Here is a 17,146-nt window from a genome sequence, read left to right as displayed (position 1 = left end):
CACCTATGGACAAATTATAGTCTGCAATTAACCTAAAATGCATTTTTTTGGAATGTGGGAGGAAGCCAAAGTACCTGGAGAAAATCCATGCACATTTGGAAAACATGCAAACTTCACACAGATGCCCAAGAACCTTGATTGTCCTGACCGTGAGGCCAACATGGTAACCACTCGTTTTTTGTTTTTTTTTCTAAATAACTTTAATATGTTGACCCTTGGACGCCTTTATAGTGGTTATGTTTCTGTCTTCTGTCGGAGGTGGTGATGGTGTGACACACTCTTCTTTTGCCTATCAGCATTCCTACTACTTGTTACAACGCGTGGTATACTTTTCTGCACACAACCTTTCATCAGTACAAAGTTTTTCTATTTTTTTTTATGACTGTTCATCACTATTCCATTTTTTTTTTACTTGTGTCATTTTTTTGCCTCTTGGCTTCTGTGTCATCACTTCATGTTTTGTACCACCAGTGAATTTCCACAAGGTTACTATGGCGATCCGCTCATTCAGAGTTCCCATGGTGAAGGCTTACTCAAGCGGGCCTCTTTGTCTAACTCTGCTCTAATTTATCACCATGCCGAGCGTATTTTTCCACTGAGGGAGTTGACTAGGAGTAACTACGCAATTGGTACCTACCTCTGTTTTAAAGTCAAATTTTGTTAATTTTCTGTTCCGTTCCACATTTAATAGGGACAATTATATACATTTTGTGTTGTTGCTGCTGCTAAACTAATTTTTTTCCCCCCTCACAATTTTAGTCATCTGCTGCCATATTTAATTTTATAAACACACAGTTGTCTCATGTCTGTATTAACAGAACTATCTTCTAATAACGTCTGCAGTGGTATCACAACTTGCACTTTAAAACCTTATGTACACCACACTGTGTGATCAACATCATTTCGGACAAACACACACAATGCCCCACCCTTTCCTCAAGGTTTGGCCTAAGTTTTGAGATCAACCCTCCTGATCAAGCTACTCAGCATGTACACACATGTTTCACAAGCGTGTGTGTGTGATTTATATTTCTTTAGCAACATGATTGAGGTTTTAATAAGGGCTGGTGCAACACTTTTACTCTGTGCATGTGGCAAAATGTACAAAAAAGTCAAAATATGTTTTGAGAATGATGTTGTTCTATCTGTGTAACCCTCCTGGATCCGCCAGCCTTGCGTTCCACGCAGGGTGTGAACCTAGGTCAACTAAACAAACGCTTAGAACGCTAGCCGTCGAGCTAAAAGCTTCCACTGTCAACTTGACGTCTTTGCCGTCTCTAGATGTTTTTGTAAAACATGACAAGGATTTGTCAACCAGGACTTATGTTTTGTTTTTATGGATTTCAGACTCCAAAGCCATCGTTGATGGGAATCTGAAGCTCATCCTCGGTCTGATCTGGACCTTGATCCTGCACTACTCCATCTCCATGCCCATGTGGGATGAGGAGGAAGAGGCAGATGACGGCAAGCAAAAGACCCCCAAGCAGAGGTTGTTGGGATGGATTCAGAACAAACTACCCGAGCTTCCCATCACCAATTTCAACCGGGACTGGCAAACTGGTCGGGCTTTGGGAGCTCTGGTTGACAGCTGTGCTCCAGGTGAGTGTGTTGAACCTATTATGTATCAAGTGCCCCGCCTATGAATAGAACACCGAACAACTGGATATGAAGCACATATTAAAATGAACACGTTGAATTGTACTCCTTGTTCGCCTTTTTGTAATGTCGGCCTGTGGCAAGGCGTCATCAGTTGACTCCACATTTTACAGACTATTAGTCATAAGGGACAATGTCTGCTCCTCGTACAGGACACATTGTACTTTTATTTGTACATTGAGTCGTACATGTGCAAGTACATGAAAAATGTACTGTGTCGCAGTGCGGAGCGCTGATGAGCTCTGTAAATGTTTGGGATATTTGGCATACCTACGGATCACTAACAGCCTCAACTTGCAGATAAGGTGTTAATCTTTTTGTTGCCCTGCAGCAAAGAAAAATGGCAAATAACTGACAAATAACCTGCACACCAGGGAATATGTATTCACTTTGTAAAATGTAATAATTAAAATTACTAACCTCTCATCCATATAAGTACATTTGATGCATATACTGCGTGACCTATTGAACCTCTGCTTCTCAACCTCAGGTCTGTGTCCTGACTGGGACCAGTGGGATCAGACCAAACCAGTGGACAATGCTCGTGAGGCCATGCAGCAAGCTGATGATTGGCTGGGTATACCACAGGTAAAGTATAGCCTTGCAAGCTACATGTATTATTTCTCACACACTATTATATGAGCAAGAAAACACACCCTTGCATAATTTGTCGCTGGGGCTACGACTGACTGACTGTTGCATTGTGTTGACTGGCACAGAGCTAGCTACTGGCAAACCTTAGCGTGCTCACATTTGGCTCTGTGGTTCACTGCCATTTCCGCCCACTGCCATGCTTCTGCTAAGAAGAGCCCTTTTGTGTCTAGTCTTTGTAGACTGTCACATAAAAGACAAAAGAGCATGTGTTTGAATGGGTGCCTTCTGGTTTGCATGATAGCATGTTGCAGGTGCTTCCCGCTAAAGTGCAGCTATTTACTTTTGATCAGTGAATCACAACATGTCTAACCCACCACCCCACCCACCCAAACACACTCATTAAGTTGTTTTGTGGCTATACAGGCTTTGATATTCTCACGTCATGGTAAAAACATCTTTTGGTTCCTCTTAGGTTATAACCCCTGAGGAAATTGTGGACCCCAATGTGGACGAGCATTCAGTCATGACCTACCTGTCCCAGTTCCCGAAGGCTAAACTGAAGCCTGGTGCACCACTACGACCCAAACTCAACCCCAAAAAGGCTCGCGCTTATGGGCCAGGTAAATGTGCATATAATGAAGTATACAGTACATGTACTTGATTCCATAACAAAGCTAATGAAGACCACTTCTTTTTTCTGCAGGAATCGAACCAGTTGGCAATGTTGTGATGAAAAAGGCTGTATTCACCGTGGAGACAATCAGTGCAGGAATGGGAGAAGTGTTAGTTTACGTCGAGGACCCTGCAGGACACAGAGAGGAGGTGAGACACTTGTACCTTGAATCACATGACATCATGTGGTTGTGTATTATTTTTGAAGAACCTTTATTATCTTCAACTTCCAGGCCAAAGTGACAGCCAACAATGACAAGAATCGCACATACTCTGTCTTCTATGTCCCTAAAGTCACTGGCACACACAAGGTAAGTTACATTGTTGACGTCGGCAACTTTAATTTTTTATAGCACTTATGTTTGGAGTCACATGGTCTATCCCAGTCACACATACACAACCGGTTTTCCCTATCACAGTCACAGTATTCACATATACTTTTTGCTTTCACACTTCGCAGGTGACCGTGTTGTTTGCAGGACAGCACATCTCCAAGAGCCCCTTCGAGGTGGAGATCGGCATGGCTCAGGGAGACTCCAGCAAAGCGACAGCCCAAGGACCCGGTTTGGAGCCCACAGGGAACATTGCCAACAAGTCCACTTACTTTGACACCTACACGGCAGGTAATAGATAAAACGGACTGGGAGTAACATAGAGTCAGGTGAAGGTTGTGACCTTTTTCCACCCCCGTTCCAACAGGTGCTGGTGTGGGTGAGGTGGAGGTTGTGATCATGGACCCTGCAGGGAAAAAGAACACAGTAACTTGCAACATCGAGGACAAGGGCAACAGTAGCTACCGCTGCACCTACAAACCGACCCAGGAGGGCCAACACACCATCTATGTCACCTTTGCTGGTGGTCAGATCAGTAAAAGTCCCTTCACAGTCAACATTGGGGAAGGTAAGATCCAAAAGTCAAGGCTATACATTACATATCAGTTTTTACACTGTCATCACTATATATTGCTTCAGCATCTTTTGTGATTTGAAATGTTTGTGATCGCTATGCAAGGACTATCATCTGCAACAAATGGAATACATATTCACTCTGCAGTTGTCTCTTTTTTTTCCTGCTTTGCTGTCTCCCTCCTGCTTATGTGCTGGATCTTCCCTGGCCGCTTCTCTCTATTAGAGTCCTGGTGGCATATGTCCTCTCACAGGAGTCGCCCCTTCCTTCTGCTGTCATTTCCTGTTTCCCGGGATGTCTCTGGGGTACTCAAATGTTTCTGTGTGTGTATATGTGTCTTTTTGTATCACTGTTTTTATAAGAAATCAAAATTAAAACAGGACTATTTGACAGAGAAATTGGTCTCAAAGATGACTTAAAAAATTAAGACACTTCAATTGTTAAGGTGCAGGGCACTAAGATAACAATGCTTAATAATGTTGCATGCACGAGTGCTTAAGTTGCATGCGGAATTGCATGTCTTGTCACGTTTTCAATATAAGCTATCTGCCTATAAAGCAAGCTCTAAATTCACTATGGCTCCTTTAACCTTCCTTGAGAGAATTCTACACCTCCATGAGGAAGTACATGCAACAGACTGTCGTTAGTAGGACACTCTCCATTAAACAGTTGGAATTCTATTTGTTCCAGCTCTGTCAGCACTTCACATAATGGCATTAGTCACTGTTATGTACCCACCCTCTAACAAGCCTCTAATCCTTTTCTATCATCTATTTCAAGGTTCAATGCACGTTAGTCCAAAACAAAGGATGTCTTCAAGTATATTGTAATGAATTAAACACACTAGAATTTCCAAGCTATGACTATACTGTGATTATACTGTTGTGTGTACAACCTTGCATGTACAGTCTTGTATCGTCCGAACTGCACAACTATACCAAAACAACTTAAGCAGTGGTCAAGAGATAACTGCATATTGTATATGCGTTCTCCATTATGTTAAACAGATCATCACTATACATAATGAACAACAAGAAGACTCAGTGGAAATATAAACGAGGCTATCTGCTCCTTTTATCATATACAGTAGCTTGACTTCCTGTGGTTTTTCCTCTAATCCCTGGAGAGACATCCGTCTGTGAGTCAGCCGTCATTATTTTGTACATCCCTACGAGATATGAAGGGTGCTCTGTTTCCTGTGTGATGATCAGGAGAGCCGTGGAGGGCGGACAGAAAGAGAAAAGGCACAATTCCAAAGCTTTCCAGCCGCGGGACAGCATTATCAAAACACAGAGGAGGCAGAAATATGTTTTGATGCAAAAGTAAATAAGCCATATCCATATGACACTTAAAAAGGACATGCTGTAAATGTTTTCACAAGGGGGCAAGAGTGAGCGGCGGACAGGAAGTGATGCGTTTCAGGTTGCTGTGGTTTACGGCTGCAATATTGGCCTGTTTTTTGGGTTGTTTTTTTTTGCTCAAGATTTTTAGAAGGGAATATTGTGCATGTAGTGTGGTAATTCAAACCTGCAATAAAATACTATTGTTCCAGCAATCAAGTCTGTCCTGTCCAGCTATTGGGGCAGATAGATTTACTGATATAAATGCCTTTACATGGGAAAAGTGTACCCTACACTTTCCCTGGATTATTATTTGATTTTATTTAATATTTTGTCAGGCAAAGTTGAAGCGGCCGGAGCAGGAGAGGATAGAAAAGAAGAAAAAGGAAATGCAACATCAGCATCTTTTGAATATATCTGTTTGAATACCTTTTTTATTTACTTCATTTAGCCATTTTATGCTTGAAAGTGCTTAAATTAGAGCATCAGATGTGAGACGCTGTCTCTCTCAGTGCGCTCTTGTCCCACAGACGCTTGCAGCTCCCCATCTTTTTGTGAGCCACAAACGGCAAGTCCCCATGCAATGTACTTCCCTTCCTGCTCCAGCTTGATACGATGCCGCCTGTAAACATGGCATGCACTTTACGGCAGCATAGAAAGCAAATAGAAATGAGAACATGAGGTGCATTCACGAACATCGGACAATACCCACTAAAAACAGGTCCTCACCAGTTGAGATTTAAAGTCCTCAAGGGTCTCTGACCTCAGGCAGCCAAGTTATCTTAAATGAGATTGGTAAGTACACTTTCTCACCAACAAACAAACCCAGGAATCCTAAAATACACTAAGATTACTTTAGAATGCAATTTGCAAGAGGTCCAATACAACATTGTCTGAGGTAGCTGAGGTTCAACGTCAAATTGGCATCAGAAAAAATAACCCAATGTTTTTTGTCTAAACAAGACATGGGTCAAAAGTTACATAAAAACATTTATTTAACATCTGTGCTATTTACGGTGTAGTTTTACAGGAATCATGCACTTTTTTTTTTCTCACGGATGCATTCATCTACATCTGTCAGAATACCCAAGAGCTTCTCTCACTTCGTATGTGTGTCTTTGCAGCATGCAACCCCAGCCTCTGCAAAGCTAAGGGCCGTGGTCTGCAGCCGAAGGGCTTGAGGATAAAGGAGACTGCAGACTTTAAAGTTTATACCAAAGGCGCCGGCACTGGAGAACTCAAAGTCACCATTAAGGGTCCCAGTGAGTTGTTGAAAAAACCTTTTAATATACAATTTAAGATGAAGTACTTGTAACTAGTACTGATATCACTTGTTTGCAGAGGGGCTTGAGGAGCCATGTAAAAGGAAAGATTTGGGAGATGGTATTTATGGATTTGAGTATTACCCCACCACTCCTGGAACATATTCTATCACCATCACCTGGGGAGGACAGCACATCCCCCGCAGGTACACATTTGCACTGAAACAAATCCTACTATCGACTGTATGGGATTGAAGATATTTACTAAGATGTTCTGCTCTTCAGTCCCATTGAAGTCAAGATCGGTCCTGAGGCTGGCCAGCAGAAGGTGAGAGCTTGGGGTCCAGGCCTAGAGGGCGGTGTGATTGGCAAGTCTGCTGACTTTGTAGTGGAGGCTGTAGGAGGCAACGTTGGCACACTGGGTATGTTTTTTTTTTTGTTGTTTTTTTTTGCATTTCTGAAAAAGTTCATCACATACTATTTTGGTAGCACTGCTAAACTCTTTTCTTCTATTCAGGTTTCTCTGTGGAGGGTCCATCACAAGCCAAGATTGAATGTGACGACAAGGGCGATGGTTCTTGTGATGTGCGCTACTGGCCCACAGAGCCCGGCGAGTATGCGGTACATGTGCTTTGCAACAATGAGGACATTCAGCACTCCCCGTTCATGGCTGAAATTGTCAACCCACCTGGAAAAGACTTCTATCCTGACAAGGTTAGCATATCTCTGGAGACACAAGCAGATCAATACAATAGTCACCGCTAGAGTTTGTAACTATTTTTACATTACATCCATAGTTTCCCTTCATTTATATTCCTCCTATTCCAGGTTAAAGCGTATGGTCCAGGTCTTCAGAGCAGTGGTTTGGCTGTTGGTAAGCCTACTGAGTTCACAGTGGATGCCAAGCAGGGTGGAAAAGCTCCTTTGAAGATTGTGGCACAGGTAGAGGTGCATCATGTTGTAATGCTGCCTAAAGGACGTAAATATTGAAACGTATGTTTTTGTTTGTTCTCTGCAGGATGGGGAAGGCACTCCTCTGGATGTGCATGTTAAAGATAATGGCAACGGCACTTACACCTGTACTTACACACCACGGAAACCTTTGAAACACACCGTCATGGTCTCCTGGGGCGGCGTGAACATCCCCGACAGCCCTTTTAGGGTAAGTACACATATTATGTATAACAATTTCCATTGATTTCTTCAAAAGACTCACAAAATGGTCTCCTTTCCTTTGCACTGGTCAACAGATGAACGTTGGGGCAGGCTGTCACCCAAACAAGGTCAAGGTATCAGGACCTGGGGTGGCTAAGACCGGTCTCAAGGCCTTTGAACCAACATATTTCACCGTTGACTGTGCCGAGGCTGGGCAAGGTAAGATTGGACATCTTCCACAAGACTAATTTGAGGATAAGAATGTCATCATTTCATACATTCTGTTATCTGTAGGTGACATAAGCATAGGAATTAAGTGCGCCCCTGGCGTGGTGGGACCTGCAGAAGCTGACATTGACTTTGACATTATTCGGAATGATAATGATACATTCACTGTCAAATATACTCCTCCTGGAGCCGGGAGCTACACCATCATGGTTCTCTTTGCTGATCAAGTGAGTTGCATTCACACATTTAAGATAGAGTAAGAAGTATCACTATGTGACTATACTGACTTTATTCCGCTTCATGTTTTTACTTTTCAGGCTATTCCAATGACGCCAATCAGGGTAAAGGTGGATCCTGCTCATGATGCCAGTAAAGTCAAGGCAGAAGGACCAGGACTCAGCCGCAGTGGTAAGAGACCATTTCATTTCAATGTGCTGTTAATTAATTTTCCATTAGATTTTGTGGATTAACTAAATAATACATATATGGTCTGAAATTTGTATTATGCATTAATGTATGCTTTTGCATGTTGCAAACATTGCCCACTAACTGATGTTTATCTAAAGGGACCAAATGTTTCAATAGTGAATATTGATGTGTATTTATTTCTAATTCATATCTATAAATAGCATTTCCATTAACAGAATTGTTATCTGGTTGCACTTTCTGCTGCTTTTGTAGGTGTTGAATTACACAAGCCCACCCATTTCACCGTGAACACTAAAGGAGCAGGAAAAGCAAACCTGGACTGCAACTTCAGCGGTCCCATCAAAGCAGAGGCTGTGAAAGATTTTGAAATTATCAACAACCACGACAACACACACACTGTGAAATACACTCCTGTGCAGCAGGTAAGGCATGACAAATAATATGCACAACCATTCAAAACATTAGGAAACAAATCTGGTTCATAACCAAGCCAAATAAGAAATGATTTAATTGTAATTATTTCATTACATAGCTCTTACACTGTATCTCAATTCCCTCCTGACATCAGGGTCCTCTGGGGCTTGCTGTGACCTATGGTGGTGATCATATACCCAAGAGTCCCTTCAATGTTGCTGTGGCACCTTCACTGGACCTCAGCAAGATCAATGTCACAGGCCTGGGGGATAGTATGTGATAAGCCGTACTAAAAAAAAAAAATCACACAGCTGAAAATTGTTTCTACACAGCATTGTTTACATTTACTCTCAATATGCTTGTGGTGTTTGTAGAGATGACTGTAGGCAAAGACCAAGAGGTGAATGTAAAATCAAAGGGCGCTGGAGGTCAGGGAAAAGTGGCGGCCAAGGTGACCGCACCCTCAGGAAAACCAGTGGCCAGCAAGGTGGAGCACATTATTATTATTATTACAATAAAATATAATCTCTTGTTATTGTATGTACATACTGCAGAGTTAGTGTTGGTTTATAAAATCATGTGTCCTAACTCAGGTGGAGCCCGGGCTAAGCCCAGAAACCAGTCAAGTGAAGTTTATCCCACGAGAGGCAGGGCCGTACCAGGTTGAACTGACTTATGATGGCGTCCAGATCCCTGGATCACCTTTCACCCCCATAGCTTACCCTTCCACCGACCCATCCAAGGTACACCTGATATCTACACAGGTTTTAAAAGCGAGTGCCTTTTGTTGTGATATGATAGTGAACAAAAACATTCTTCTGTCAGGTACGCTGCTCTGGCCCAGGCTTGGAGCGTGCCAAGGTTGGGGAGACCGGGGAATTCATCGTGGACTGTACCAATGCTGGCCCAGCTGAACTGACTATAGAGATTATTTCTGACAGTGGAACAGAGGCTGAAGTTCATATTCAGGATAACGGCGATGGCACTTACACCATCACTTACATTCCCCTCTATCCCGGATCATACACTCTGACCATCCGCTACGGTGGCCAGGATGTGCCCAACTTCCCAGCTCGGCTCACTGTGGAACCAGCCATCGATGCCAGTGGAGTCCGTGTGTTTGGACCAGGAGTGGAAGGCAAAGGTGAAATTTAATGTCTTATATTGACATTGTTGTTCTTTTGTTTATTGCGTGTGTGTCTGTGTGTATCTACAGTGAATGTCGTCACATTTATCCAATAGATAATCGCGCTTTTTGGCCAGAGGTTTTGAAAACCTTTGTTTTTAGTGCCAAATATCTCTGTGTGTGTGTGTGTGTGTGTGTGTGTGTGTGTGTGTGTGTGTGTGTGTGTGTGTGTGTGTGTGTGTGTGTGTGTGTGTGTGTGGAAAAATCGTGGAAAAAATAACTTATGATATACCCGCCTAGGTGTTACTACTACTACTACTACAGTTACATAAACAGTAATTCATAGATTAGATTGGTTTGGCAGGCTTGCATTGCTGAAATCGCTCAGTTTAAAAATGAGCTCTGCATTTTCTGGTTGTCTCATCCCTACAGCCGCAGATTTCCTTCTTACCACTTACATTTTTGAATAAGAATAACGGAAAAACAGTTTGACTCTCCAGTGATGTAATTATCTGACCACATTTTTTCCCTTTGGCCCCTTTTTTGAAGTAAGTGGAGTAACCACTAACTGCCATAGATGAGCATACTGAGTCATTCGGTCGAGGAGGTTGGGGGGGGGGGGCGGGGGTGGTTACTTAGCAAGGACCCTGGTACAAAAAAGACATAGCATCAAGTAGTGTACTGTCATTGACTTGCATGTAACTTATATATCTGCAGTGTATCATCAGGGAATTACAACATTGAATTTAAAACATGCAAATAATTACACCCACTGTGCTGTTTTTTTGTTTTTTTTTTTAAGGTATTTTCCGTGAAGCAACCACAGACTTCACGGTAGATGCTCGAGCTCTCACTCTGTCCGGAGGTGATCACATCAAAACTGTCATCAGCAACCCATCTGGCAGCCACACTGACAGCCTGATCACTGACCTTGGGGATGGAACCTACAATGTAGAGTACACTCCCTATGAGGAGGGTGAGTATCAAATGCCCAATTTGGTGATGCAGTGCATATTTGTGGTACACAAGGTTTTGAACCTGCTTCCATGTCTATGCTTCAGGCCCGCACAGTGTTGAGGTCTGCTATGACGGCACTCCAGTGCCCAAGAGTCCATTCCATGTTGCCGTCACCGAAGGGTGTGATCCTGCCCGAGTGCGCGTTCATGGTCCTGGTCTGAAGAGCGGCACTACCAACAAACCCAATAAGTTCACAGTGGAGACACGGTAAACGAGAAGTTGCTCAAGATCTCAGCAAGCACACAGCTAAATAGTAAAGGTTCTCATTGTTTTCTATTGTTACTTACAGTGGAGCAGGTACTGGTGGTCTTGGGTTGGCGATGGAAGGTCCTTCAGAGGCCAAAATGTCCTGCACTGATAACAAAGACGGTAGCTGCAGTGTTGAGTACGTGCCCTATGAGCCAGGGACGTACAACCTCAACATAACTTATGGAGGACAGCCCATCAACGGTAATCATTTTGTGAACTTTAACGTCCAACCAAGTGTTATTGTGGCAATGCTGTTTGTAGGTTGAGACTTGGAAGATACACTGCGAAGCACAATGAGGCCCCCGACCACTCTTGACCCTCATTAAGAGAACATAAAAAATGGTTCAAATAAATAAATGAATTAATTTTGCTTGTAATGTAACTGCAGTTATCCTAGCAGGTTTGAAAAGGGGGTTATTTCTCCCAAGCGGCTGTGCTCTCCTGATGCTTCCTCCCTTATGGGAAGCTTGTCAGACCGCCAGTCTAAACCAACGTTTTCTTGGCAGGAAGTCCTTTCTCTGTGCCAGTCAACGACACCGTGGACAGTTCCAAGGTGAAATGCCAAGGTCCAGGGCTGGGTAATAATGTCAGGGCCAATATTCCTCAGGCCTTCACAGTGGATGCGTCCAAAGCTGGAGTGGCTCCACTGCAGGTTCGCGTGCAGGGACCCAAAGGTGTGTTCTCAAGTGTACATGAATTGTTAACACTTTGCTTGAATTATAATGTTTTGCGGTTATGCTTGTTAGGTGTGGTGGAACCTGCAGAAATTTTGGATAATGGTGACCAAACTCATACAGTCAACTATATTCCTACTAGAGAGGGTCCATATTCCATTAATGTCTTATATGCGGATGAAGAGATCCCACGCAGGTACGACACATGCACACAGCCTGTAATTACATTGGTTGACATTGCATGACACCAAAATATATTGTCAGCCCCTATAAGGTCAAGGTGCTTCCCACCCACGATGCCAGTAAAGTGCGTGCTAGTGGACCTGGTCTTAACACCACGGGTGTTCCTGCCTCTCTGCCTGTGGAGTTCACCATCGATGCCAAAGACGCAGGAGAGGGACTACTAGCTGTCCAGATCACCGTGAGTCTCTCAGCATGCAAGGTATATTGTCTAATTAAACTAAACCCTATTTAATGAAAAACAACTGAGTTCAGGACCCAGAAGGAAAGCTAAAGAAGGCCAACATCCGTGACAACCATGACGGAACCTACCTGGTGTCCTATGTTCCGGACATGACTGGCCGATACACTATCTTGATTAAGTATGGGGGAGACGAGATCCCATATTCACCGTATCGCATCCGGGCCCTACCCACCGGAGATGCCAGCAAATGCACTGTCACAGGTATGCACTGGACGGTGACCCTCATGCTTGTATTTGGAGTTTAAACCTCCCTGCAAATATGTGAACCACACATACCAAATTCCCCCCATACGAAACACAATTTTTGGTACTGTCTTTCAAACTCATTTTTTTAAATTCAATGCTGTATTTTCCCCAGAAATACACCTTTTCTTGACAAGTGCTACTGTTAAAGGAAGACATGTGAATTACATGACAGTACGCATCACTTCATCTTAATCTGTGGTAAAGGTCACTAACTGGGGGCATGAGATTACTCAGAAAAGTAGTTCCCACCATAAAATGGCTGGTTTGGACCGTTGCTCCCTGCTACTGTGTATTTTCATCACCAAAAAAATGGGACCAGAGCCACAGAATTTTGTTTTAACCTCTTTGAGATTTGAATCAGCATATGAATTCCGCTTATCGTCATCTTTTACATGCTCACTCTAAAAACCTCTTGGATTTAAGTGAAACTCAGTTCTGCTGCTGTTTTTTATTTTATTTTTGAACTTTCTCAGCATTGATTTGCCGTGTTCCTGTCACTGTGCTCTAGTTACACCCCTCCTTGGTTCATTCCCTGCTCCACACATACACATTGCCATGCACACACACACACACACACACACACACACACACGCCACTCTGCCCTGCTTCACATGGCACCATCACTGTTTTGTTTTTCATTCGTGTTTTTTGGAGCACACAGATTTTGCCTTCTACCACCCGCACCCCCACCTGACTATCTTGTGTTTGTCACTTTTGTCTCTTGTTCATCCTGTCCCTTGTCACCGCTCCTACTATCAGTGTCAATCGGCGGTCACGGTTTAGGTAAGCCCACTGAACTGAACTGTGTGTCTTTGAGCATGGACCAGAGTGGCACCTGCTTTAAACCTGGGTTCTAATTCGCTCTCCTTTTTAACTTTGATGTGTTATTGCCCACAGAGCAAAACCTCCTTTGTATTTTGCCCACATGTTCATTTGGATACACTAATACTAACTAAAACAAGAGGACAGCATGCTGGAATGGTACTTTGGCTAATCAGGCTTCCAGTTCTATAAATAATAACAAATGGTGGGCAAGTACTGTAGATTCCTGATTTAACATGATTAGATTTTATCTTTAACTCGTGCTCTTGGTTGTGGAATGTGCATGCTAAATGTGTATAGTAATAGTACCTCCTGAAATCTATAAATCCTTTTTATCTAATTGGCAACGTTTAAATTCCGTAGGTGCAGGTGTTGGCCCAACCATCCAGATCGGCGAACAGACGGTCATTACAGTGGATGCAAAAGCTGCTGGGAAAGGCAAGGTCACCTGCAGCGTTTGCACGCCAGAGGGAGCAGAACTGGACGTAGACGTTGTAGAAAATGAGGACGGAACATTCGACATTTTTTACACCGCACCACAGCCTGGCGAGTATGTCATCTGCGTCCGTTTTGGAGGCGAGCACATCCCCAACAGTCCCTTCCAAGTCACGGTGAGTACATTTGCAGGCTGAGTAAACGGTGTAAGGTTTTATGTAAGCACAACAAATTGCTGATTAAATTAGACTGTGGAGGTTGGTTGAGAGCACAATGCACACAATGTTAGTCAGTAAACTCCACAGTATAGTTTGGAGGCAAAAGTGCCTAATGTGTCCCCCAGAAAGAAGAGATAAACTCAACAGTTTCTCTCTCCAGAAACTTCAACATTGGATCCTGCTGGTGTCACGCAATGTTTCATTTCCCTACAACTTGTCTATTTTTTCCCCCAACCTCTCGCCCCCTCAGGCACTGGAGGGAGCTCCATCAGACCAACTCATGCAGCAGAGCCAAATGCCCCAGTACTACGCTCAACAGCCCTGGGTACCTAAAAACTCTGCGTCCCACATTTTTCTCATGTTTTCCCCCAATTTGTCTCCTTTCTTTCATTTGCTCGGCACCGTCAAACATGGCCTGCATCAGTGTTTGCGTTCTCATTACAGGTGTTTCACCTCTGAGAGGACTTTCTCTCCTTTTTCCTTCATTTCATTAACAGGGTTCCTCACATGGACAATGCAAATAAAGCTGCTCAGTAACAAAAAGGCTAGTGCGTATAGTAAAAAGTTAACAATCAATTTATGTAATGATGGGGTCCAATTCATAGAATATAAAATATTGCATTTCCCAAGGCTCTTTGACAACTTACTGTGCGGACAAATGATCTGTGTTGACAATCATCCATGTGGGCGTGTTTGCTGAATGACTTGTTCTTAGACCTTCCAGTGTTTGTCTTCATCTCATTCTAACAGTTTGTGTTGGTGTCATCATCATCATCATGACCATCATTGTCTTGTCAGTCATCTCATTGTCTCAAAAGTTTGCCTCTCTTGTATTGTGTTCTGGTAGTATCGTTACTATGCTGCGTCTTCCAGTACTGTGTAGTAGAACTGTGCACTCTGTCTCCTAGGCAACAGACAGGCCATTGGGAATGAATGGTCTAGATGTGACAGGGCTCAGGCCGTTTGACCTAGTCATCCCGTTCACCATTCAGAAGGGAGAGATCACAGGTATGAAAGGCTGTAAAGGTTGTCTGGGGATGACCTTTGGGTTCTGTGTAACTCATCGTGTGCTCTTTTTTCTAAACTTGAAGGCGAGGTCAGAATGCCATCGGGCAAAGTTGCCAAACCTGACATCACAGACAACAAAGACGGCACAGTTACTGTCAAGTACGCTCCAATTGAGGCGGGGCTACATGAGATGGACATTAAATATGATGGCATTCACATCCCTGGTATGACTTTTGTCTTTGAGGCATTACATCACATGAGTGAGAAGATAGTGCTTTAATTCTTCTACCATCTGGTCTTTATTGATATTCATAGGGAGTCCCTTACAGTTTTATGTGGACTACATGAACAGTGGGAATGTCAGCGCCTATGGTCCTGGCCTCATTCATGGCACTGTCAACAAGCCTGCTGTCTTCACTGTCAACACCAAAGATGCTGGAGAGGGTATGTGGTTCACATTGTGTAAAACAGGGGTCTCAAACACGCGGGCCAAATGTGGCCCGCAGGTCACTAGTTTGAGGCCCCCGCCTTGATATGAAAGTTTAATGTTAGTGCGGCCCGCGCAAGTTTGATATGGATGCTGTATGGTATCGTGTACCCAGAAAAAATTATTACGTTTGATTAATGTTCATGTTAAAGGTTAAATAACTGTTAATAGTTATCCTCCCTATCCGTGTGGAAGTGGTAAGTTTTTGGCTATTTTAAGTTTAAAGGAAATAACTTGAAGGCTACCTTTTATTCTTGATTTGTTTGTTTATTTTTCATCTTACTTTTTATTTTTCTACACAAAATAAGATGTTTGAGAACAGTGGAATGTTTTATCAGAGCTTTTCTTGTAGAAAATTGAAACCAAAGCAAAGTTTATTCATTCTGTTTTTAATAAATGCGTTTTTTTATTTTTTGGAAAACCTGATGTGGCCCAGTCTCGCCCAGACCCTAGCTCCAGTGGCCCCCAAGTAAATTGAGTTTGAGACCCCTGGTGTAAAAGAAAAGCTACAGGGCTAGTCTATCAAAATGGGTGCTTCCCATATGGAGAGTCTATTAAAAATAGTCTTTCTTTATCTAGGTGGGCTCTCTCTGGCTATTGAGGGGCCATCCAAGGCGGACATCAGCTGTGTGGACAACCAGGATGGGACATGCACTGTGTCCTACCTGCCTGTTCTGCCTGGAGACTACAGCATCCTCGTCAAATATAATGACAAGCATATTCCTGGCAGCCCCTTCTCTGCTAGGATTACTGGTAAAGTATCATGACTCATGAATATGTTAGTCAATTTTGGTTTGGACTGGTATCCCAGAATCTTAAATTTTCATCCTATCAAGACATTTTTGACAATTCTGAGCCTCAACTTTGTGGGAAGAGTTAAGGTTGTTGGGGGGGATCAACTGGAAATAGCGAAAGATAAATCCTTCAATAAAATAAATTCTACATATGTTATTATTTACTGAGGTACCGTTTGTAGAGGTGTGCACCCTAATAATCCTCTTCCTGTCTCCAGGCGACGACTCCATGAGAATGTCCCATCTGAAGGTTGGCTCGGCTGCTGACATTCCTTTGGACATTGGAGAGTTTGACCTGAGCCAGCTGACGGCCTCACTCACCACGCCTTGTGGTCGTGAGGAACCTTGCCTCCTTAAGATGCTGCGGAATGGCCACGTCGGTGAGTGTGATAGATGTCAAAAGATCCAAGATTTGAATCTCCTGACTTAGTGGATTGGTATGTCTTTGTTGCAGGCATCTCATTTGTTCCAAAGGAGATTGGAGAGCATTTAGTGAACATCAAGAAGAATGGGCGCCACATTCCCAGCAGCCCCATCGCTGTCATGATTACGCAATCAGAGATCGGAGACGCCAGTCGCGTTCATGTTAGCGGGCAGGGGCTGAGTGAGGCAAGGACCTTTGAGCCTGCGGAGTTCATCATTGACACTCGGGATGCAGGTAGATGCTGGATTCAATGACTCTTGTTCTTATCTCAGTCCTCAAGAAAGGAACCACTCACATATTTGGTCTATGTAGGCTACGGTGGCTTAAGCTTATCCATTGAGGGACCCAGTAAAGTTGACATCAACACAGAGGACCAGGAAGACGGCACCTGTAAAGTCACATACTGCCCCACTGAACCTGGAAATTACATCATAAACATCAAATTTGCTGACCAACACATTCCAGGTATTTATCTGAAAGTAGCGGCCACGACCACAACAGGGATT

General features: G+C 43.4%; 1 protein-coding gene across 5 annotated transcripts in view; it reads left to right on the top strand.

The window, feature by feature from the left end:
* flna (filamin A, alpha (actin binding protein 280)) overlaps nucleotides 1-17,146 on the top strand; it is a 35,806-nt gene that overhangs the window by 12,770 nt on the left and 5,890 nt on the right. Inside the window, exons 3-40 of one of the 5 annotated variants that reach the window (XM_078796883.1) lie at nucleotides 1,348-1,599; nucleotides 2,147-2,244; nucleotides 2,723-2,870; nucleotides 2,954-3,072; nucleotides 3,156-3,233; nucleotides 3,383-3,545; nucleotides 3,622-3,822; nucleotides 6,293-6,430; nucleotides 6,510-6,636; nucleotides 6,716-6,852; nucleotides 6,948-7,144; nucleotides 7,259-7,372; nucleotides 7,449-7,592; nucleotides 7,681-7,804; nucleotides 7,880-8,040; nucleotides 8,131-8,221; nucleotides 8,495-8,664; nucleotides 8,811-8,928; nucleotides 9,031-9,143; nucleotides 9,250-9,399; nucleotides 9,482-9,800; nucleotides 10,585-10,758; nucleotides 10,844-11,006; nucleotides 11,089-11,249; nucleotides 11,555-11,722; nucleotides 11,795-11,918; nucleotides 11,987-12,143; nucleotides 12,218-12,407; nucleotides 13,212-13,235; nucleotides 13,638-13,885; nucleotides 14,178-14,252; nucleotides 14,836-14,935; nucleotides 15,019-15,159; nucleotides 15,251-15,379; nucleotides 16,002-16,175; nucleotides 16,435-16,596; nucleotides 16,671-16,874; nucleotides 16,953-17,105. In XM_078796883.1, the coding sequence (XP_078653009.1) occupies nucleotides 1,348-1,599; nucleotides 2,147-2,244; nucleotides 2,723-2,870; nucleotides 2,954-3,072; nucleotides 3,156-3,233; nucleotides 3,383-3,545; nucleotides 3,622-3,822; nucleotides 6,293-6,430; nucleotides 6,510-6,636; nucleotides 6,716-6,852; nucleotides 6,948-7,144; nucleotides 7,259-7,372; nucleotides 7,449-7,592; nucleotides 7,681-7,804; nucleotides 7,880-8,040; nucleotides 8,131-8,221; nucleotides 8,495-8,664; nucleotides 8,811-8,928; nucleotides 9,031-9,143; nucleotides 9,250-9,399; nucleotides 9,482-9,800; nucleotides 10,585-10,758; nucleotides 10,844-11,006; nucleotides 11,089-11,249; nucleotides 11,555-11,722; nucleotides 11,795-11,918; nucleotides 11,987-12,143; nucleotides 12,218-12,407; nucleotides 13,212-13,235; nucleotides 13,638-13,885; nucleotides 14,178-14,252; nucleotides 14,836-14,935; nucleotides 15,019-15,159; nucleotides 15,251-15,379; nucleotides 16,002-16,175; nucleotides 16,435-16,596; nucleotides 16,671-16,874; nucleotides 16,953-17,105 (5,709 nt within the window). Of the gene's footprint in view, nucleotides 1-1,347; nucleotides 1,600-2,146; nucleotides 2,245-2,722; nucleotides 2,871-2,953; nucleotides 3,073-3,155; nucleotides 3,234-3,382; nucleotides 3,546-3,621; nucleotides 3,823-6,292; nucleotides 6,431-6,509; nucleotides 6,637-6,715; nucleotides 6,853-6,947; nucleotides 7,145-7,258; nucleotides 7,373-7,448; nucleotides 7,593-7,680; nucleotides 7,805-7,879; nucleotides 8,041-8,130; nucleotides 8,222-8,494; nucleotides 8,665-8,810; nucleotides 8,929-9,030; nucleotides 9,144-9,249; nucleotides 9,400-9,481; nucleotides 9,801-10,584; nucleotides 10,759-10,843; nucleotides 11,007-11,088; nucleotides 11,250-11,554; nucleotides 11,919-11,986; nucleotides 12,144-12,217; nucleotides 12,408-13,211; nucleotides 13,236-13,637; nucleotides 13,886-14,177; nucleotides 14,253-14,835; nucleotides 14,936-15,018; nucleotides 15,160-15,250; nucleotides 15,380-16,001; nucleotides 16,176-16,434; nucleotides 16,597-16,670; nucleotides 16,875-16,952; nucleotides 17,106-17,146 lie in introns of all 5 variants that reach the window. The other 4 variants (XM_078796884.1, XM_078796885.1, XM_078796886.1 and 1 more) reach the window with 4 other exon arrangements.

This window comes from Doryrhamphus excisus, linkage group LG15 (genome assembly GCF_037039965.1).
Source record: "Doryrhamphus excisus strain RoL-2023G ecotype Guam linkage group LG15, RoL_Dexc_Guam_v1.1, whole genome shotgun sequence".
NCBI classification, from domain to species: Eukaryota; Metazoa; Chordata; class Actinopteri; order Syngnathiformes; family Syngnathidae; genus Doryrhamphus; species Doryrhamphus excisus.
This window is presented reverse-complemented; position numbering and strand designations above follow the sequence as displayed.